Consider the following 24065-nt stretch of genomic DNA (forward strand, 5'->3'; position numbering starts at 1 on the left):
TGCTCCCCGAGCTCGCTCCGGAGCGCCCCCTGCAGCCACGGGGGAACCATCGCACCTGCCCTGCTCACCGGGAGCCGCCAGCGCCCCTGCTGGCTGCGAGCGGAACTGCACCCGAGGGGAAAAGGCCCGACAGCCGAGAAGGCTGGGACTGGGTTTGTGATTGCTGTTACTGCCAGAGTTGTTGTTGTTTTGTTTGACTGGTTATATACATATATATATAGAGTAAAGAACTGTTATTCCTATTTCCCACATCTTTGCCTAAAGGCCCTTGATTTCAAAATATAATAACTTGGAGGGAAAAGGGGTTATATCTGCCACTTCAAGGGGGGCTTCTGCCTTCCTTAGCAGACACCTGTCTTTCAAAACCGAGACAGGACCCTTCTAATTTTCTCCCTGGATAATCTCACAGCATCATTGGTGTCCTCTTAAATTGCCTGGCTCTACTTGTACCGTCCTTTTTTCCCTCAGTTCCAGCCAAAGCTCTCTGTTCAGCCAGGCCAGTCTTCCTCACTGGCTCATCTTTTCGTGCAGCAGTTGCAAGATTTCTCTCAGCTGCTTGCTTATAGGATATTTCAGTTGCCTCTTCATCCTGGTTGGGTGGTCTATAAAAAGTCCTACTACGAGAACTGCCTCGCTGGCCTTCTCCCTTATTCTTACCCATAAACACTCAACCTTATCATCACCATCATTAAGCTCTAGACAATCAAAACACTTTCTAAAATACAGAGCTACCCCACTGTCTCTTCTTCCCTGCCCATCCCTTCTGGAGTAGTGTTTATGTGAATCCTTCTAATTAGTCAGATGATAGGATTGTAGTCATCAGTAGTTAAATGACTTGGGTTTGGGCTTGATTTTCATCATCTCCATATGATGAACAAGTGATTCTCTTTTCCTTTTGGCTGATAAAAAATGTGAAATGACAAGGGGAAGAATGCTGGAAAGCATCTGCAAGAAACAAGGATGATATGGGACATTTGACAGAGAGGCTCTGCAAAGAGAATTAGACAATTTAGAGGGCTGGACAGTCACTTTGTTAAACTGAATGAAGTTTAACAAAGACAAGTCTTGGATTCTTCACCTGGATGGGGCAGTCGTGAATGTACAGACCGACTGTGAATGAGATGCTGGAAAGCAGCACCACAGAAGGGGACCTTGGAGTCCTGGTTTATCGCAAGTTAAATATGAGTCATCAGTGCCCTGGCAGCCAGGAGGGCCACCCCTGTCCTGGGGGATTGGCCCAGCATCACCAGCCAGGCAAGGGAGGGGATTGTTCCTCTCTGCTCTGCATTGGGGTGGCCTCACCGTGAATATTCTGGTCAGGTTTGGGAAGATATAAAGCTACAAGAGAGTGTCCAAAGGAGGGCCCCAGAGATGGTGAAGACTCCAGAAGGGAAGCCATATGAGAAGTGACTGAGGTCACTTAGTCAGTTCAGACTGGGGGCAGGGGGGAGGCTCATCACAGTCTACAATTCCCTTATGAGGGGAAGAAGAGGGTCACACACTGATCTCTTCTCTGTGGTGACCAGTGGCAAGATGCAAGGGAATGGCCTGAAGTTGTCAGGGGAGGTTTAGGTTGGATATCAGGAAATGATTCTTCACCCAGAGTTGGTCACTGGAACAGGCTCCCAGGGAAGTGGTCAAAGCATCAAGCCTGCCAGGGTTGAAGAAGTGTTTGGAAAATGCTCTTGGGCACATGGTGTGATTCTTGGGGTTGTCCTGTGCAGGGCCAGGAGTTGTACTTTGATGATCCATGTCTGTCCCTTCCAACTCAGGGTATTCTATGATTCTGTGATGTTTCATACCTTTTGCTGCTTGATGAAAGTATTAACGTAGTCAGATATAGATCACGGACAGATGCTTGCAGCCACTGCCCCAGTGGTTCTAGTGATGGAAGGAAGTACATGAAGTCTTATCACTCTGGACAATGGCAGCAGTTACATAGAGTTGCCTTCACCAGCTGTGTTATTGGATTCAACTGAAATGTCTACCTGTGGTTTTAAGTTGAATTTACTCATTCTCTTTTGAACCATCACATGGTTTTGAACTTTGAAGTGTATTGGTATTATGTTTTCCTTGCCAGCTAAATTGGCCATTCATGAACTTTTCTCTTGGATTTGGACACTGTCATTTAAATTCACACCTTTGTGAATAGGCTATAGAAATTTAACTACCTTGCAAGGATAAATGTGAGTTTCTGCTTGAAATTTAGAAGTAATCAATTAAGTATCTCATGTTTGTGTCAAACTGTGGTTTACAAGCCTGTTTTTTTCATTAATGGCATTGACAATCTGCTAAATTGAAGATTTCAATAATTTTCATGAAACTGGTGGCACTTATGTACAAAGCTGTGTGAAATATGTAAAGTATGCCAGATATGTATTTCTCATTTATTAGATTATTTATTAGATTATATAATTTTTAGTCATTACTATCTCCTAGCATTTCACAAAAACAGTAGCCTAAATAATATAACAGCCTTACCAAAGTCCACTGGAACTTGGACATGTAGGAGTGTAGGAGTCACATTGACTCTCATTTTTTATGTCATTCTGTTTTCATATAGTTTCAATGAGCCAAATTCATTTACATGAATGTAGGAAGTAATTAAATATGACTAGAGCTAATCTGAGTTCACTCTTGTAATGTAGTTATCCTATCACTGGAACAAAGAAAATGCAAAAGTAAAACTGCAGTGAATTCTGTAGTACTTGTCAGTTTATCCCTCGAATGAAACAAAGGTACTTAACGTGAGAATGCTCTTAGCATTCAAATCCTGCATATTAAACATGGCTTGTTCTGAGTAATACTCATTTGAATTCCAAACATTCTTTTAAAAAGTATTTTCCTTGAGAGATCAAATGTGTAAGCAGATTTTCAAAACTGACTTGGTGTTGTGATTTCTAATGGTATTCAAGAATTGTCAGTTTTCCTAAGTAATAAAGCTCTACTTTAAAGATGAGCATGTTATTTACGTGTGTTCGAAAAGAATTCTGATTGTTTCATTTCACTGTATGCAATAGAACTGGGAGAATTTAACTCAAAATAGTTTCTCAGATGATCTAGTAAAGTTATTAGTTAATTTAATAAAATCATTATTTAAAAATAAAACCAATTTAAAACTTTCAGATTTAACATAAAATATAGGAAGCACTGCCATGGAACAATTTCACGCTGAGCAAGTAATTGGGAAAGTTGTCTCCATTCAAAGTAACTTGTGGTGAAGCTCACAGTCTCTACAAAAAGAGAAATTACAAGAGCCTGAAAAAAGCTGGTTCCCAGCAGACCAACAATTGGTGTCTTGGTGACCTGCCTGGAAAATTCGGAGTTGTTTCAGGACCCATAGGTGCAGGTCAAATCTGTAAAAACACATTTTCTTGTCCATGAAAAACAATTTTCTTAAATAACTCCTAATTTCCCTTCATGCTTTTCTGTCTCAGGTCAGGGTTTTATCCACATTTTTTCACCCACTTTTTAATCCTTTTGGGGTTTTTGGTGTTTTTCTTTTGATTTCTTTTGGTTTTTTTTTTTTTTTTTTCTGTTATTTTGGCCATGTGGACCCAAACTCAGTTTATGAGTCCTTGTGTGTTGGCCACAAAAAAAACCCCAAAGATGTTAGTACAAATTTTATATGCATGATAAAAAAGTTTTTCTCTTACTGCAAAGGATCAGTGCTGAAAGGCTGATCATTGGGTCATAGAAACTGAGCAAAGCCTGAAGTGTTCTTCAGTAAACTTTTACATATTTTACAGTTATTTCATAAATGTAAAGTTATCCAAGTAAAGGTAATATTTGCGCAATTACCTGAAATCCACATACTTTAGCCTTACTTTTCTTTGGGTGCATTCTATGGGTTTATTTAAATAATAGTATATGGTATTTTTTAAGGTAATAAGGATACTGATATACATGGTTATATGTTATGCATGTTAAATCCATCAGGTTATCTGGTCTATCCTGACAACAATACAGTTCCTTTCCTCAAAGCATTTTCTCTGATATTCTGTCCACTCTAATTTTAACTGTTACATGTAACTAGGTCCCTGAATCTTTGTACTGCTAAACCAGGCCCCATATGAAGTACCAATTCAGAGTTTAGAGTTGTGGTTAAAAAACTTACTGGTGAGTACGGTCAAAATCAGCGAGGTTATTTCGGCTTTCAACCTAATGAATATTTGAAGTGCAGTCATGGCAACCCTGGATTTAGAAAATATGATGTAGAAGCAATTGGAAAATAGAAACTGGGGCCCATATCTTGCCATCACTGTAGATCTGAAACCCACACAAACGGCACCTGTGGAAAAATGGCAGACACTGACCCTTTGCTTTCAATTTTACTTAATATTGTGTAACAGTAAACTTTCCCTTTATATGTACGTGTACTCCTCCTAAAGAACACCAGACTCATATCCAAAGATGTTTGCTCCTTGCATGCATGTTGTTTTGCTTTTTTGATCTTTGAAGTCTTTAACGTTTTTTAATTTTTTTTCTTATTCTTCTTTCCTTCCCTACCCCTCAAGCTATCTAGCAGCATTTTGGATATATATAACAGTGACCAGGGAATGGCACCAGCTAATATGGGTCTCACAAATGCCTCTTGCCCAGCTAATCTACCAGTAAAAAGGGAGCTAACAGGTAAAAGAACTCTGAGATTTTGGCATATAACTGCATAAGTGATGGTGGGTCTCTTAAAAGTTGAATAAATCTTATCCATGAAAAAGATGTCCATAATTAAATTCCTGAGAATTTTCAGTTTGTAGTTTCATTTAAGGAAAAGAACAAAGATCAAGGAGAAATGTTTTCTTTCTGTACTTCTCTTTAGCAATTCAGAAACCATGTTTGCCCCCTGTTTTTATGAACATCATGTTTCTAAAAAAACCTTGTATTTTAGAAAACATTATATTATTCTAAATGTTGGCTCCTGGCCAACAGTATAAATAAATTATCATCCATTAAATTTGTTCCAGGTTAGAACAAATAGTTCTTTTAAAACTTAACAATAAGCCTATTCAACGTAAAGCTATATTAGTGGATTAAGAACTTTAAAAGTTACATTCAATTAATCCAAAGAATGCTAAAAATCATGTACAGTTTATTAGTGTTGCTCAGAGGAAACAGTGAGTTTATTCAATATCTTACAAATCTGATTAACTCTTGCATTATGGGATATAAAAAATCCATATTCACCTTAGTGTATTGTAAGTTTTATCCTGATGTAAAATACAGGAAATTGGAGAAAAAAATACTCCTCCACAGCATTTCTACATTCTTAAATTTAAAAAAAAGTGCAATAAAAAAATCTTAAGCAACCTGCCAGACTTGGTAAAAATTTAGTACTGGTAGAATATAGATTTGCCTATGATCTGCTTTAATAATAAAAATAGTAATGTAGTAAAAGTACTGGAAGTCTGGTCTTTGGGATACGAGGCCATTTTCAAAAGATGAAAGAAGTATGGGAATTGCATTTTAAGGACTATTTTAATAAATGTTACTTTCTGTCAGAAGCAGATACAAGAGCAATGGCAAAGGAGAGACAAAAAAAGGATAACCACAATCTCAGTAAGTATATGTTCATCTTCCATCTCATTAAATGGAATGTATAGAGAATGCAAAACCATTATACATTAGCTACCACATCTCTGCTCTTCTTCTAGATCAACATGTTAGCAGGCTAATCAAATTGAACTCAGACTGCAAACACAGCCAACCACAAAGCTTTCTTTCTTGAAATCAACTTCTGTCACTGACATTTGTCTTTCAAAATACTTTGCATATTGCAATTAATTTATTTCCATATCATCTCCTGCTATTTTTTTTTTTACAGTAGCACACTTTACTTGATGTTTTCTCTAAGAATTACAGTGCAAAGCAGACAAGAAAGGAGGCAGATTATGAGGAAAAACAACAGTGAAAATCCAGTCTTCACACCATATTTATTGAAGCACCCAAGCAAGAGGCTGTACTTCTTTATGGGTGATGGGGAAGGAAAAAAGAATGCATATGCTATCAGACAATTTCTAAGTGGTTGTTTAGCTCTTAAAGTTATGGAAATTGTATCTCACCAAAGGAGATCAGTGCAGGACTCTGCCACACAAGCCCTGTAACCTCTGTCACCTGATATACAGTTCTGTTTCCATTATGGACAGCAGTGCAGCTATGTACAGATGGCATGTTGGTTCTAGAAGAATAGTCTTGGAACATAAATAGTCTTGGAACATAGTGAAATTCATAGTTCAGTGTCTAAGTATTAGACTTATAAAAATAAAAAAACCATTTTGGTTTATATAGAATAGAAAAAAATCTGTTTCATTACTGGAAGAAAATTGCCTATAAAATTACACAATTTTTCCCTCTAAAGCATAATTTGAAACAAAAAGCCTGAAGATTCTTTTTGGAAAGTGTTGAGTACAGAAGGTACACTTCCAAGTTCTCCTTTGCAGTTCTTCCAACAGAAATAGTATGGTAGTTGGATTCAATGATTCTTATGAATCACTTACAACTTGAGATACTCTATGATTCTATGAATTTAAAACTAAATTGGTAATTAGTTAATAGCCACTATTTTGTATCTTTATTCTCTTATTTCTATCTTGCTTCTCTGGCTATTCCAGTATTCCATAGAGGGGTTTATGGCTTCCTTTGCATGAAATTACACACCCAAAAGTATACATCCACTGGCACAATGTGCTAGCATTGACTGTGGACAATCTTCTGCTACTCAGAATTTCCAGAAGTCATCCTTATGTTCGTCTGTGATTTTTTTGTGGATTACAGACAGACCATGAAGATTCTTAGACATGTTGCTAGCACGTAATCTCTGAAATGCCAATGCAGCTGCTGTCTGTCTTGTTAGGGCAGAAATGGGGAGTTTTGCTGGATGGGAAAGGGGGTGGGTAGGAGTTATCTGGAGCTACAAGGGGAAAGAGAGGCTCATATGTACATCAGGAATGGCAGGCCTTACTATTGCCTCCATTGTTTGCTTTGGCTTATCAGAGTCCTTCCTGATCACAGAAGAAATGTCTGAGAATTTTCCCTCACCACTGGCAACTAAACTGAAGACCATAAAGATCCCACTGCAGACAGGCAGCATCTGTTTTGGCTTAGCTCCAGGTGTATACTACAGAGCTCAAAGTCTCTCTGGAGATAGCTCTACTATCTAAAGGCTTGGTCATAATAATGCATTGCCTATAAAGGCTTTATCTGTGTGATTTGCTCTTTTATGAGGATCAGGTTTCTTAGTGATGGTCTGAAAAATCAGTTTTTGGAAGTTGATTGGAATCATACAAAAATTCAATTTGCAGGTCAAATTAAGGTCTAAATTTTACAGAAATGTTCTTGTACATTCTCATAACAAGAAGGAATGAAAGTACTGAAAAAAGTTCCTTTTGAAAGGTTGTATATTGGATGAAACCATGAAAAGGGATTTAGATTTAAGAAATGGAACCCCTTCATGTAGCAGAGTTTAAAACATTATTTAATTTTTTTTGACTTTGGGGTTTTTTTCTTCATCCTGGGGTTATGTCATCATCCTGTCCACGCAGTTTGAAAAATCATTTTCTGATTTGTCTTATGTTTATATTTGATGCTTGACATATTACTGATAACTCAGGATATCTCTGGAAAGGTTACAGACATACATCAGGAAAGTTCTGTTGAAACATGTTTCCAAGCTTAAAAATATCCCCCCTAACTCATTAACACAACCAATGGAAGTTTTTTTTCAGGAAAAAGAAAAATACAAAGAAAAAAGAATTCTGTAAGCGTCCACATAATTTTTTCTTTGTCTTCATAGCAAATGCTTAGTTGACTGCTTTTTGATGAATGTCTTACAGAGTTTTCCACAATATAAATATTGATTAAACAACAGCTATTATGCTGTAGGACAGTACAGTTAAGCACATTCTTCAATTTTGTTTGCCATGCCATAATTTTGCCAACACAACTGAAATATATCTTTTAAATTTTTCAGTTGCTATGTGTTTTTGTACAGTGCTCTCCTACAAGATCCTGCACATTCATTCCAATGGGATGTGGGGGCTCACTAAGCAGTACACTTAGGAGGATTATAACCCCGTCTTCTGAATATGTGAATCATGATGGAAAAAATCTGAGATGTTTTAATTTGTTGAGTGAAATTCCTGTTTCTATAGAAAGCAAGACAAGATAATACATCCCACCAAGGTAGAGTACTTAATCAGAGTAAATGAAAACACTCAGGCTGTTCCCAGAGCTTGAATCTGCTAGGGAAGAAGTAACTGACTGCTGCATAAACCTAGGAGCCTACACAGACTGGAAGAAAACACTTTTATACACAGGAAGAAGAAGACTAAAAGTGATCCAGGTGGTGGGGCTGAGACTGAAAGCAACATGCTCATATGACTGAGAATATTTAAGTCAGCCTTGGAAGACCCACCAGGATGCCCTTGACTGAACACTTACAACTTAGCTCTACCAACCTTTTTGTATTAACATTCAAAATTAGGACATTAGACTTAAAGTGAACATCTCCAAACTTGGAACATGTATCCATTCTGCCCATGTTCTAGGCTGGCCAGGGCTGGTCTGACAGAGAACAGTGGCCTTAGCATATTGAGCCCAAGGTAAGGTCTTCCAAGATGCGAAGGCGAAGAGAAAGAGCTCAGTGTGATGTTAGTGATGGACCAAAGCTGACTCCTGCTTATTCAGCAAGATTTGGATTGAGTTAAAGTGGAGGGAGTGGACAAAAGCATGAGTTCACACCAGTAGAACACCAGTCTCTGATAGCCAGCAGTACCCCAGTGGGACTACATTCTCACTAAAAACACTTTCTGTGTCAAAATTATATACCATTAATTCCCCAAACCAATGAGATGTCCTCTGCACCTATCCACTAAGAAAATGTAAAGTTTCTGAAGGATCACATACACCAGACTGGATACCAGTACAATGCTGGTAAAGTGAACTGAGAGCACAGAGAGGGGGTACTAATTTGAAGACATTTATTTTCTCTTTTTTCCTTCTAACTAAACCACAAAGTAAACAAAGATAACCTACATAGCTTGTCTTAGGAGAAGCATAAATTTAAATCCAGAAAATAGATTTCATTGTTTAAACCATGGGGGTTTTTTTAGTTTTCTCTCTGCTTTAAAAATTATCGTAAATATGTTTGTGCTGTCTGTCACCAAAGGAAACAGACGTACTGGGGACAAAGTGTTACTGGGACATAATCTTGCTCTGTTTCCATGACAGGATATGGTTGTAATCATGTGCTCTCTGTGGTTTTAAATGCTAGTAATTATAAATAAGGGATAATAAAGCTGTTACCTGTGTTCTGTAACAGCAATTCTGCCAAAATATCAACTGCTGAATGAATTGTCTTGTATCCCTGTTGAAGTCACCAGCAAAACTCCACTAAGCTGAAATCTCTGTTCTGTGGGAGCATGGTAGAGAAAGAATATATTAACATCAGTAAAAAAGAAGTGTTAACTCACATTTAGACAATATGTGACTATTTATTCTCTGGAAATCTAATTTTAAATTGGGGAAAAACCTATAGGTAAGGTAAGATACAGAAGGTATTAATCATGGAGTTTGTCTGGAGAATAAGTCAGAGACAGAGTAGGAGCTCATGTTGGGACTGCTATTTGAGGAAGACATTTTCTGTATATTGACTAACTTGTTTTTAACTAATTAAAACGTTTTATGTTGAATTTCTCCAAAAATATTTCACCATAAAAATAGTAACCGTTTCTTTTTAACAGTTGAGAGAAGAAGAAGGTATAATATTAATTACCGAATCAAGGAGCTTGGCACACTCATCCCCAAGTCTAATGACCCGTGAGTTCAACTGTCTTTCCTATAATAATATTTACAGTATAAATACAGGAGAAAAGAGACAGTTGCATATACTGGCTATAAGATTAAGTAATGGGATACAAAATTCTTCTATGACAGGTCACTGGCTCAGATCAGGCTGTTGAAGTAGCAAACCTTTGACAGATTTTTAGTGCCTTGGAAAAACTTATGTGAAAACATAATAATATGAAAGCAATTTCAGGGTGTTTAAGAGAGGCTACCACTTCAAGGGAAAACAAACAAACAAAGTAAACCCAAACAAAAGGAAAAAGAAGAAAAAAGGAAAAGATAAGCCAAACAACAGAAAGTCCATCTCTCTGTCCCTGAGCACAATTGTGTGGTGTCTCTGGAGAAGGAAGTAGTGATGCTTTCAGCTCTTGCCATGGCCCTCTAGTGGGATAACACAAAATTTACATTGTCACTGTCTGCCCTTTGACTAAAGGAAAAAAAAAAAACAATTTAAGAGTCTGTAGACTGAGCATTTTTCAGAAGTCCTCAACTCAGTGCAGGGAAAGCACAAGTCCTAAAATGCAAGGATAAAAGTAATAATTGCTATAATTGCTATAATAATATCATTTTATACTAATGCATATACTTAAAGAAACACAAAATGCATATTGCTTGAACTATGTGCGCATTCCCTTAAAGCTTATATTTGTCATCAACAGGAAGGAAACTGCCTTGTAGAAAAGCCCATTGCAGGATTAGTAATAACAATTCAGAGTGATTTTTAATGCTGAACTTTAGCCTTAGATTTCTCTTGTCACTCAGGGAAAACTTAAGACAATATACCAGTATGATTGTCACTTGCATAAAGTTGATTATACAGATTTTGTCTTTATCATTTGCATCATTTGCATACAAACTTGCATGATACTTCAAATGAAAACACCTATTGATATTTCAGCTTTTTTTACCTTAGGATTAAGAAAATTTGCTTACATTAAGGATTTCTGCAACAATATAAAACTGTGTGAGACTTACATAAGTACAAGGTTGGCTTTACTTGGAGTGAAGTCACCAGAGAGAAAGTTAACATACTGCATCCATTTAGAGAATTCACAAACTCAGCTCTTTCTATAAGCATTCACAAAATATTGGGTAAATGGGCATGTTTTTATTATTAATATGGAATTAGGTGTTACAGCTGAGTTAAAATAAAAAGCACTTTAAATACCTAAATAAAGTTTTGGCCATGTGATTTGTTGCAAGCAGAAAGTGATACAAGTGTTTTAATTTTGCTGGTGCATGTTTCAGTATCCAATACTATTTGGGCAAGTAATTGAAAGATTTCTCAGAAAAACAGTGGATGGCACTGTTGGTTTGCAGCTATAAAGCAAAAATAGAAATAGGTTACACTGCAATTAGAGATTGGCATGGGGTACAAATTCCAGTTGCACTTTTTGATTGCCTATATAGGTGTTTCACTTGTATGTTTTGGTCTGGATTCAGGCTTACGTTGTGAACTTAATCAAAACTGTAATATCTAGAGCAATCATTTAAGCTATTCTTAAAATTATTTACCTGGACCTGCAGTTTTGCTCCAGTAAGCGGATGGTGGACTTTATCCTCAGATCTTGGTGTTGCTGCCTGATGAAAATGTTTCAGGTATAGATTTTGAAGTCATTGCCTTTACTTGTTTTAGTTTGCAAACCCATGACTGAGCTCAGCAGCGTGACCAGACCCAGAGTGGTTTATGTTTACAAAAGCACAAGGTGAACTTAAGTATCTCACATTCTGAAGACTGCTGTCTTCAAAAGGCTGATAATCAGTACTCCTTTGGAAAGCAGGCCTACTGAAAAGCTTTTAAATTGGTGCTAAGAAAAAAAGGCACCAGAATGTGCAGGGCTTTTGAAAAAGCAGATTGCAAGATGATTTTGCTATAGCTTAGTGCAAGGATAAATTTATTCAAAGAAGTGTAAGCACCTTTTTTTTTGTATTTGTATTTTTAGGTGGAAATAGACTAATTTGAACATGTTTTGTTGGCTTAGTAGATCAAAATTATTATTACTTTTTGGTATGGTCTTGTTTTGCCAAATCATAACTCAGTATCTTTATTCTATCTTGCAGTTCTTGCTTTTTACTTCATAACACATTACTGTGCCCCCAATCTGCCCCCTCTCCTTTGAAAGAAAGATATTTATCATGGCTTACAATACTTCATCTGTAACATTTTATCACACATAGCATTTTTGCCTCATATTGATTTTAGAAGATTCTTCTTATAGTGGAAACTTAGCTGTAAAAGGAGAAAGCTTACTGATACTTAGACTAAGGACGGTGAAGAAAATCAGCCTCTGCATTGAAGAGCAAATACTACTATAACTAAGCCATTGTGGTTAGCATGCCTGTCCCAGATGGCTTGCTTCAAGAAGATTACATTCAGAATCAGAAATAGAAAAGGACATTTTTTTGTGCCACTTGGAAACCTTTTGTGATTTATATTTCTTAGAAGTGCTGTGTGGGGTTTTTATTTCACTTTTGTTTTGTTAGTTATGTAGTGAACTTGTTTGGCTCCTGCAGAGCTTCCACAGGGACTTTCTTTTGACTGGATTAAACCCCTATTCTTTCCATGTATTTTTTTTTTTCTAATTTAATGATGAAAAGTGTGGATTACATTACATAAATGAATGGGTGTTCTAAGTTCACTTCATCAGCATTAGAAAATGAAGATAAGTTACAAAGAACTATGACTCTTTTGTTTAATCTTCAATGCTTAGATATCCAAGTGCTAGATGATTCAGAAATGCAAATCAGTTTTACAGAATAATTCAAAAATAGAATTTTAAAAATGCCAAAAATACTCTGTCATATTTTGCTGAAAATCTCATAACCTGCTCCTTTAATTATACCCACCTTTCCACTTGTGTTCAACCTTTCTGAATCCACCTTTTACATGGTTAACAGGATTTCTTATTGTGATGGAGCCTGGGAATGCCTACACAAGAACAGTTTAATGTAGTTGGACTTGAATTGCCAGGAAGCTAAACAAGAAAAAGCCCCTTCCTTCAGGAATTCTAGTCATATTACAGAAATGGGATGTTGAGAGAACTGCTGAGAATTTGGGCAGAAGCAGCGGCTTGTTCTCACTCTCTCCTTTCTGCTCTCTGCATCTACCTGTGCCTGACCTCTCTAGTGTCTGTGGTCAGACCCTCTAGCAGCCAGCACAGACACATTTCTTGCAAAGGAAAACCTTGTGTACACTCGTGCTATTATAAAGTGGAAACTTGCTGCCTCTTTCAGAATAATACAATTCAAAATTGTGCAAGCCCTCAAAACAAGTACAAAGTCCTTCTAACTATTTCTTTGAGTAAATTTCTTTAATTTCTAAAAAAAGGAAAGAGGTGGTCTGCAAACGCAGTTTCAGCTTTGCAAATGCATTTGTTACTAGTAACTGACCTGTCTCTGGCAAGCTCTGTAACTATCACACTCTCTCAAACACTGCTTTTGTTAATTAGATCTAATCTTAGATGACCAGATGCTCTTATCCTTCCTACAGGAGTTCAACTTCTGTAAACTAGTAAAGATCCTTTGACTTCAATAAAGTTAAATTAATGGAAATGAGATGAAGATCAGTCTCTTTCTATGTTTCGTTTCTCCAAAATGGGAAACTTAACTTGATGAGAGTTATATGTTTTGTTCTGGGCATTTGAGTTTTGTAGAGAAATTCAGGTGTTAAAGTTAGGAGGAGACAGGATGCAGAGACTAATAAAACATGTTTTTCACTTATTTTTTTTTAATTTGTATGTGAATCTTGTTATTTTTGGTAGACCTCTGTTAATTAAACTCACTAACACATCTGTAGTTGCTAAAAAGTTCAAATTACTTTACCATATGGACACACAGGAACAAAGAAGTAATTCTTTGCAGAGGCCATTTCTGATGACCAGACCTGCAAAACGTCTTACTGCTCTCAAATGACTTGGTTTGGATGTAGAATTTCCCATGTATTTCAGTATTTACAGGATGGTGCCATACATGCATTTAATAAAAATCAAGACTAAGGAAAACAAAAGCCAAACCAAAAAAAAAAAAAAAAAAAGGCCAAACAAGAATCAAATTAATAGAACTGAAAAATCAAAGTGAAGAAAAGAATTCCTGCCATATCTGAAGATCAGTAGATCTATATCTAAGTTTGTAGGATCAAAACAGTTAAAAATGCAAGTATTTTGTCTGTTTTTATAAAGAAGTTTCCAATTATATGAGTAACGACTGCCAGCGATTCCTGAATTTTTAAGGTTTCTCAAATGGGTTTGTAGGCCTTTTCATTGTAATTTTTATCTCTATTATATATAAGCACAATCTATATATCTCTAAAAAGCAAAAACTACAAGTTCCTAGTGACATGTTTATAACTTCTGAGATAGTTTTATTTACAACCAATTTAGAAACCATTGTTTTCAGAGAAACAACAGAAACCCAATAACTTATTGGAGAATTTCTGAGTTCTTCTTATGCACTTGTTGTGCTTTGAGTTAATCCATTTTCAAATGCTGAGGTTTTTTCTTCCCATCATAGACGAATCTTCTTGCCGGCCTGATATGCAGAGCTAGATGCACTTCATACTATTGCTATGCAGGAATCTCACCTTTACCAGCCCAAATTTGCCTGCATCCTCACCAGTTGCATTGCTGCTCTGCACATCTGCATAGAGCCTCTGTTGCTCCACAGCACTGTCCTGTGACTGCTGTGTGGTGCTCTGGGCTAGAATGAATGAAGAATGCCTGTGATGCATAATCAGCACAGACACGTTCAGTATTTTCTTTACATCCTGGTAAAGAGGCACACAAAGTGAAATACACATTGACTTCTAAGGTCACCAGCTGTTCCTTTGCTGTGTTGCCTTCAGACACTGGAAGGTTTAACTTCAATATTCCTCATTTAATAAGACACTAACCAGTATATGTACATATGAGAAGAGATGTAGAAGCAACATGGGGGACACACACATAAGCACAGACACACACACACACACATGTGTACACTGCTTAAAGAACAGTCTCTTGAATAATAATAGTAACCACTGCATTTTTATCCTAGTTCTTCATTACAGTTTTGCCTCTCAGATCTGTAAATATTGCCACGAGAGATATCTATCCCTATGTATCTCATACAAAAGCTGACCAGGTCCATCTCTCTTGCAGTTTGAATCCAGCAATTAATCTTCCAGTGAAGATTTATTTAAAACAATGAAAAAAAATCATTACCATAAAATAAAAACTAAAACTATCAAGGAAACAGGAACTAAAAGTAAGCCATATCACAAGGTGATATAAAGTGTAACAATTAAGTGCAACATGAATTAATTTCATCAAAAAATATTCCAAATACAGTCATGAATGTATGACTTACTCATATGTCAATCAGAAAAATCAACCAAAAATAATTTTTTCTGATTTTGAATTCATAAAATTTCATAACTGACATGAAATTTTTTGTGAAAACACTATGAAATGTTTTCTAAATATGTGATACATTCAAATTTTCCTGCTGTTGTTACATTTCTTCAATTATTTCAATTTTTCCAGCTATGGATTTGTTTCTAATTTCATAGTGCTATATCTTTAGGTTCTGACCATCAGCTCAAACCTGTCTTAGTTTTGTGTTTAGTACTTATTAGAGACTAACCTCCTTGTTGAGCAGGATTGTGTTTCTCCATATAGCACATATAGCTCATATCCAAGATGGGAGTGGAGAATCCCAGTTTGAAAAGTTTCTGTCCTTCTAACTTTATTTATTTTATTTAGCTTCTTTATTCATGAGTGCTGTAGCATAGGCAGACAGACACTTTACTGCCTTTCAAACTCCACTGCAATTTAGTCATAAACAGGGACCTCTCAGTATTTTACCTAACTTTCCAAAGAGGTCTGAAGAAAATTAAACTTCTACATGGTGATGGCAGTCAAAGATTTGCCCAGAAACAATGCATTATGCATACAGAAATCTTCCTTAACCTTTACAGTTTGAACATGAGTTTGCACTTGAAAGGAGAAAGTCCTCTCCTAGGAGGGAGCCCATGGGATGCTGGCAGGAAACTGTTCTGTCCTCCCACCTGGTCAAGAAGTACAGGGACAGGAAGGAGAAGGCAGAGGAGCTTCCAAGAGATGATTCAGCCATGATGAGGGAGATGTATTCTTCTCTTGGCTCCCAGTCCCACCTCTGTTCTGGCTTTTTTGGCCAGCCAATGTCTAAATCAGAATACATACCCAATTATGTTTTGGCTTTGTAGACAGTAGGGTTGTAGACAACAATTATTTTCTCTCTGACCTCTTCACTTTCTAATCCCAAAAGCTCTGCATTCCTGGCCTGCAGCATAGAGAGGAGGGAAGCTCCACAGTTTGTGTGCTGCCCAGAGAGAACAGACATTTGCATTTGAGCACTCTTGGATCAAAAAAATGTTACCCTCAAATCTCTAGCAGATTTTCTGAATTCTACAGTATGGTTAAACACTGTGATGCTTTATCACAAATAATTTTATGTATTCTTCTTAGTGTCTTAAAGTTATCAGCTCCATAAGGTTTTATGCCTAGTAAAGCATCAGGAAAAGCTGGGTGGTCTAGGTCCCTAAATCCTGTACCTGCCTGGTTTTTTCACTATACATTCAGAAGAAAAATAACTGCAGAAATATCTGATGGTGCTTAGGCTCATGAGGGGAACTGGAGGGGAAGGGACCAATCTCTTCACTCGTGTGACCAGTGGCAGGACTCAAGGAAATGACATGAGACTGAGTTGGGGGAGGTTCAGGTTGGATATCAGGAAAAGGTTTTCACCCAGTGGGTAGTTGAGCCCTGGAAACAGGCTCTCTAGGGAAGTGGTCACAGCACCAAGGCTGACAGAGTTCAAGAAGTGTTTGGACAATACTCTCAGGCACATGGTGTGATTCTTGAGGCGTCCTGTGCAGAGCCAGGAGTTGGACTCACTAATCCTGATGGGTGCTTTCCAACTCGGCATATTCTATGATTCTGTGAATCTTAGTGATGAATTTTATGGAGATATGAACAAAGTGATAATAGCCTGGAGTATAATTTATATTTCTTTTGGCTCCAAAAATGGCAGTGTGCAAATACATGTTTTTGGAATAGGTATTGAAAAAATGCTTGTCCCTCCCAACATCAGATTCTTAGTCGTTTAAATAGCTTTTCTTTCTCAGGGTTGTGTTATGGGACCAGAAGCTCTGCCAACCTTCTGCTCAGCCTAAGCAATCTTGCAGTGAAGTGAATAGTTTGGATAAAGCCAAATATAGGTATATTTAATGCAGTGAACCCATCCTGTATCATAAAATACTGAAATTTATTAGAAATTAAACATTTGAAACAAAATTCATTCTTGTTCCAAGACCTTACTTAAAGGAATACATGAAAAGTTGATAAATGGGTACATGAAAGTCTTTGGACAGATTCATTTGAACAAGTGTTTTGTTGCTAGTAAGGCCGCTTGTAAGCTGGAGGTCAAACCATGATTTCCTGAATGATGGGCAGATTTAATCCGATTTTTTTTGCAAAGCTTTTATTTTGACTTGGGGTCTGCATGTAGCTGTAAATTTTAACTTGGTTTTTATATTGTTTCAAGATTTTTGAACATGATTTTTGTCATTCCCTAGTCATGATGGTTATGAAAGTGTGATTTTTCTGATCTGTCATCACTGAGGAGTGGCATTCAGCACAGATCATTTTTTTCTCTGCAAGCATAAAAGCAACCTCATTAGTAAGTCAGGTAAAAGGAGTAGTATATTCAAAATGATCTTTAAAAATTTAGGCTTAAGTCCTCAGTAATGTATGTTTCCTAGTTCATTAATGCAGAAATACTGCACATAGATTTTAATCTTAGAGTTAATAATAAAAGCAATTTTCACTAAAAATATAAAAACTGTAATGGTAGAATCATGATATTGCATTTAGCTCTCCCACAAAAAGTCACTTTATTACTTTCTTTTGACACTTATTTTCATTCTGGGATTAATTTTACTATATAAGGGCTTCTTAACTATTCTATTAAAATTTCCATTCAGAAGCAATAATATCTAAGAGTGAATAATAGTCATGTAAATCATTATTTCATATTAATGTAAAGGATTTTGTAAGTTCTTATGAATTCTGCTGACATGCACAATTGTGAAAAGGTTATCTCTACATTCTGCAGTGATATGCGCTGGAACAAAGGAACTATTTTAAAAGCATCGGTGGAGTACATCAAGTGGCTACAAAAAGAACAACAGAGAGCCAGAGAATTAGAACACAGGCAGAAGAAATTAGAGCACGCTAACAGAAGACTTCTACTCCGAATTCAGGTTTGTATAAATGTTGCCACGAACTACAAAGCTTTCTCAGAACTTATCCCTCATCAAATTTTGTTAATCTATATAATTTTTTCTCAAATGACATTTATTAAAAATAAATTTACTTTTCCTATTTATTTCTGTGTATATTGGGGAGGGGGTATTCTTTAGATTTCTAGGAAATTTCTTTGATAATTATACCTTACATAAAGTAATTTGTGGAAAAGTAATAAGTATTTGTACAAACAGTTTCATTATGCATGTGTTAGAAACAAAGAAAGACAAAACAAAAGGAAATAAGTATATTCCTGCAGCCAAAAATCAATACTGGCCACAAAGTTCCCTCAGTATTTTAATTTTCCCTTTCAAGCTGTTTAATGCATTACACTCCCTGGTATTATGTTATATCTACTTTTGACATGAAGAGGCAGAATATAGCCCTTCATGGCTTGATAAGCAATATTCTAATATAGGCACACACCTATGGAAATGGGATGGATAAATAGCTGGATAGACATAAAATCGATCATCTTATGTATGTTGATTTACACATATATCTGTATAACATAAGCATTATCAAGTAAAAAATCTTCTGTTTCTCTGGATAACAGTTTTATAATGAACTATCAAGTTGCAACATTTTTCTGCTACCTTCATTGGATTCAGTATGCAGTGGTTTTAGAGAGGCTGTCCTATCTCTTCTGTTCCTGTAGAATAGTTGCTTAATGACAGAAGGGGATGTAAAAACACTTGAGTGGCTAATTTTCTTAGATTAAAAAATTAATATTTTAAAATTTAATCTCACAACTGGGCAGCAGGTATAATAAATTTTCATGCATGATTTGTATATTTTCTGCAATTGTTTTGAAGAGACTGTTTTCTCTTTTAAAATTGTTTAATTAATTTTGTTTGAAATGCTAGGAACTGGAGATCCAGGCACGTGCACATGGTCTTCCAATCATGTCTTCACTCACTGCTGTCGATTCAGCTGCACAGGTCATCAAACAACAGTCTTATCCAGAGGAGAACTCTGTAGACTACTCTCAACAAATGCCTCTGGTACATGGACAAAATTCTGATGTCTGCGATGGATCTACAGGCTTTTCTGATCCACTTTCACACTTCACGGATTTGTCCTTCAGCGCAGCTCTAAAAGAAGAACAATGTCTAGAGGAAATTTTATTGGATGACACAGTGTCACCATTTGGAACAGACCCACTCTTGTCCTCCACATCCCCAGCTGCCTCAAAGGAGAGCAGCAGGAGAAGCAGCTTTAGCACAGATGATGGAGATGATTTATAAAAGCAGAAAGGGTCTCATACTTCTCTAAACCACTTGTTAAAAGACTGAGTTGAACGTAAGCATGGTGTTTATTCTTATTTTAGATACTTATAAGGAAAGACACTGTGAAAATCAATTATTACATGACAAGGTTTTCAATGAGCCCTTACTTCACAGGAAAATAAATGGACATGAACTCATACCACGCTGCCCCATATTCACCATCTGTTCACAGCTGGCATTTGCACAAATCTCTCTTCACTGGGAATATTTTTACTATCATTCCATGACTTTTTACAGTACTAAGAAAACTGTTACCACAAAAGGAATACCCATGTTGCAAAACTGTATTCAAACTCTTTTCAATCTGCTTACACTTTTCTCTGCTGCAAATATGAGTTTTAGTAATTTGCTAATTTTTTTTATTTTTTTATAACAAAAAATTCTACAAAATGTGAAGCAAGAGAGAACTATTTAAGCTTGGAACTGCAGAGATGTTACAGTTTTTAAAATCTGAAAAAGCCAGAATGGTAATGCTTTCACACAAGTAAGCATGAAGTGTAGATTTCTCTTTAAAAGGAGAAAATCCATTAAGCTTTCCATGGAATGTCATTAGTTTTTAAAATTTCATTTGTAGAAAAAGAACGCTCTTTTTAATATATATTTTAATGACACAGAAGAAAAATGAAAACTAACGTAGCAACAGTGACTCAAATGAACTCAGATAGAAAAAGATACAGCATTGCAGCAGAAAGACTGTGTGGATATACAAGACAGCACAGACACTCCATGTTACAATTAGCACAATTTAGAACAAGCAGTACTTGTAACAGTACTATGTCAGGTGCTTATTCCAAGAATATTGAAACTGTGTCCTTTCTTATGTGGACGAAATTGGAATTCAGAGATACAACACCGGGCTGCTGGATGACACTTTCAGCATCCTTTGACAGCAGAGTGAGGTTTTTCCAAAGGGACTCTGTCCATACATGTGCTTTTGATCCATTTGAAAGCAGAGGGAAATGATAAGATTCTCATTGCATACACTCTAAACAATGAGGATTTAATTTCAAATTTGACTTTGGACTCACTACAGAAAAGCTGGAAAGGAAGACTAGTCAAACCGAAGGGGATGCTCAGAAACATTGATGTGAGGCACTAGCTCTCATAACTAGCTTGCTAGGAGGGGGCATTTGGAAAACTCGCTTGTATACATAGTGAAATTCTGGAGAGCGATGTATGTCCCTGAAGAACATTAAGTGCAATCATTCTAATTGCAATATTAAAACACGGCAAAATAAACTGGAACAGGTTCTTCATAGGTCTTCTTCAATCAAAGCCAAAAGATCTCATTAGGGAGCCATTGTGGTTTAACCCCAGGCAGCCACCAAGTCTCACATAGCCTCTTGGTCACTGCCTGGCCAGAGAGGTTGGGGAGAGAATTGGAAGAGTAAAACCTGGAAGACTGATGGGTTCAGATAAGGACAGTTTAACAGGGAAAGCAAAAGCTGTGCACACAAGCAAAGCAAAACAAGGAATTAAGTCACTGGTTCCCATGGGCAGGCAAGTGTTCAGCCATCTCCAGGAGAGCAGAGCCCCATCACATGGTGGTGACTTGGGATATCAAACACCAACACTCCAAATGTTGCTTCTTCCTCCTTCTTCCCTCCACTTTATACACATAGCATATGGAATGTCTGGAATGTCCCCTGGGTCGGTTTGGGTCACCTGTCCCAGCTGTGTCTCCTCCCAGCCTCCCATGTATCCCCAACTTCCTTGCCAGTGTGGCAGCATGAAAAGCAGAAAAGGCCTTGTCTCTGTGTAAGCCCTGCTCAACAACAACAAAACCAGCTATTATCAACACTGTGTTCAGCACAAATCCAAAACACAGCCCCATACTAGTCACTGTGAAGAAAATTAATTCTACCCCAGCTGAAACCACTACAGGAGTTCTGTAATGATTCAAAATATGTTTCAAAAGTGTGTATTAATTTTGCTATCACTGAGCCTGCCTCACTCCAGAAGTGTCACAGTATTGGAAATAGTAAGAAGAGATTAAAGTGGATTACTGTTTGCATGCATATTTTAATTTTTTAAAAACATATTATCCAAAGCCAGAGCAACCGTTTCTTACTATTGCCTCTTCTGTTATTGGTACCTGGGCCCTCCTAACAGTCTTTGTGAGGTTTGTGTTCCTCTCAGACCACAGCACGTGCCTGACCAACCCCAACAGTGTCACGATAGTTTCATAATTGGAAAATTAGCAGCTGGATAATAAATCACACCCAGATGGCTATGAAAGATGATGGTGTGTCCTATTTCACAAGAATATTTATGCTTTTAGGAATATCAAGGTTTTCTATGAGTCTGTGCAAACTACTTGGATGTAAACTGACCTGTAAGAACAGACCTGACCATTAGAAGGGGCTTTGATACACTCCCACTTCATGGATAAAAATAACAGCAACAGACAGGGTTCTGGTATTTTGTTTTGTTTTGGTGTTTTTGTTTGTCTTTTTATTTGTTTGGTTTTTTTGGTTTAGCTTTTCAATTTTATTTTTTGTTTGGTTGGTTTTTTTGTTTTTGTAACACATCAGAAAGACAAACAAGTATTAACCAAAGATAACTGGATATAGAACTGACTGCCATTTTAATTGGATTAATTAAAAGAGGAGCAACTTTTTCCTAGTTTTGACGAAGACAATTCCTAATACTGACACCTGAATACAAAACATAATGAATTAAAAGTAGCATTTATGCCCATATTATGTCTAGCATAGTATGAGTATTGTCCATTTCAGTTGATGAAAGGAAGGGTTATTTGGTTGATATCAAATGCCATTTGTCCTTGTACTGCAGTTTCTACTGCATTAGTTTTAAATACACCAGTGTGGATTGCTCATAATGGAGAAAAAGAAATTAAATATGAATGTATTACATGATTTTCCCATTGAACTTTTACATGTGAGTTAGATTATACTTCTGAACTATACTGATTTTAAATAACATCCTGAATTTCATCACTTTTATAAGCACTGTTCTAAAAAAACATTATAGTGCATCCATTAAATTTTTTAAAGTTGATTTTCATTCTTTTGACAATTGCTTCAGTCTAAAGCACCAGAATTTTTCTCTCTCTTCTTGCATGAGAAACTTAACATAAGATAGTCAAGGCTCTTTTTGCAAGGCACTGTATTAAAAATATTCAAGCTCTCTTCCTTCACACAAAACCCCCAGCCTCCTTGCCCAAAACACTAAATGCATCAATACTCCTAAGTGTTTTTAATGGCAGTGGTATTTCACCAACACTTTTTCTAGTAGGAAGTCATCATAATTAGTATTTCATCTAATAATTATAACCTGGATTACAGCTTCATCCTTGAAATTAAATGGTGGTACAGACTGCAAAACCAGTCTAGGACATTCAGGGGATTAATAGGTGCTACTGAAGGTATTTAGGAGATGTGTGTGCTGGTAGTCACAACCCAGACTTTCTGGAGTAAACACTCCCTCACCCACTCCAGGCTTGGAGACACTGCTGTGAAGCTGAGAGGACTTCTAGGGCAGAGTCAAGTCCGGTCCTACCAACTTCTGCAGAGGAAAGGGATTTCATGACTACAGGGACAAATCCTGACATCTTCTGTGAGGTAGAATTTCTTTGCTGTTTTGTTGGGCTGAAATGTGGTGCAAGCAAAATACACTTTTTAGCTATTTCCAGCAGAAATCTGTTTAGTGAAATCTCATGAAAAAGATGCACAATGTGCTCTAGGCCTAGAGATGAATTTAAAGTCTTACAGATCTTGACCTCAAGCAGGGCAGGGGGTAGGAGAACTGACTCTTTTTGTCAAGATGTATTTTTGTCCAGATGTTTTCAGTAGCAGCCGTTCAAAGCTGGTGGACATAGTCCTAGAGAGTCCACAAAACAGCAGACTGATAATTACACAAAAGGAAAGGGAGTTGAAATATTAACATCCTGTTTAATTCATGACATGGATATAGATGCTATACTAAGAACAGAAAACTAAATTATTTCATTGTGCATAGTGTGGATAGTGTGAAAAGCTACAGAAAAGCAAACAGTTTTAACAAACAGGAACACAGTTGCTTTATATAATAAAATAACTAAATATAATTCAGTTGCATAATCTTAATAAGAACATTGATATTATAATACTTTCTGAATTTAATAGAGTTGTATATATGAATGGAGGATGTAAAATTATTGTAATTTAAAATTATGTTAAGTCTCTTAGATAAGTAAAGGCATTTACATTGCTATTATGAGACTGTAGAATATTTTTATAATAATTGTTATTTTTCATTGTTAATCATACAGTATCTTGTTTTCTAAGTCATTGTATGCAGACAGAATGTACTTTATTGCACACTATACATGCAATCTTTTTACAATTACATTTTATATTTGCTAGCATTTTATGTTTAACACATGAATATAATTAAAGGACTGAAATGAAAACATCTTTTTATATGTCCCTTGTGCAACTTCACTGTCCAGACCCTCAAAAATGCCACCAAAAGGCAATATAGTAACAATCAGTAAGAACATCTGAGATACCTAACAGACAAAACACTTCACAACTGCTAAACATTTAGGCCATTATGATACATCATGATCCAGCAGCATCCCATTAATAAAAATAATTGATACATTCTTTAA

At 36.6% G+C, this 24065-nt stretch overlaps 1 protein-coding gene across 4 annotated transcripts in view; it reads left to right on the plus strand.

Annotated features, from left to right (window-relative positions):
- TFEC (transcription factor EC) overlaps positions 1-24062 on the plus strand; it is a 93543-nt gene extending 69481 nt beyond the window's left edge. For 2 of the 4 annotated variants that reach the window (XM_017733106.1, XM_017733108.1), the window contains exons 4-8: positions 4518-4632; positions 5500-5556; positions 9738-9813; positions 17971-18118; positions 19028-24062. In XM_017733106.1, coding sequence (XP_017588595.1) covers positions 4518-4632; positions 5500-5556; positions 9738-9813; positions 17971-18118; positions 19028-19408 — 777 coding nt within the window. In that variant the 3' untranslated portion in view covers positions 19409-24062. The remainder of the gene's footprint in view (positions 1-4517; positions 4633-5499; positions 5557-9737; positions 9814-17970; positions 18119-19027) is intronic. The other 2 variants (XM_017733107.1, XM_017733109.1) reach the window with 1 other exon arrangement.
- Positions 24063-24065: the final 3 nt, after the last annotated feature.

The sequence above is a fragment of the Corvus brachyrhynchos genome, unplaced genomic scaffold (assembly GCF_000691975.1).
Source record: "Corvus brachyrhynchos isolate BGI_N302 unplaced genomic scaffold, ASM69197v1 scaffold32, whole genome shotgun sequence".
Taxonomy (NCBI): Eukaryota; Metazoa; Chordata; class Aves; order Passeriformes; family Corvidae; genus Corvus; species Corvus brachyrhynchos.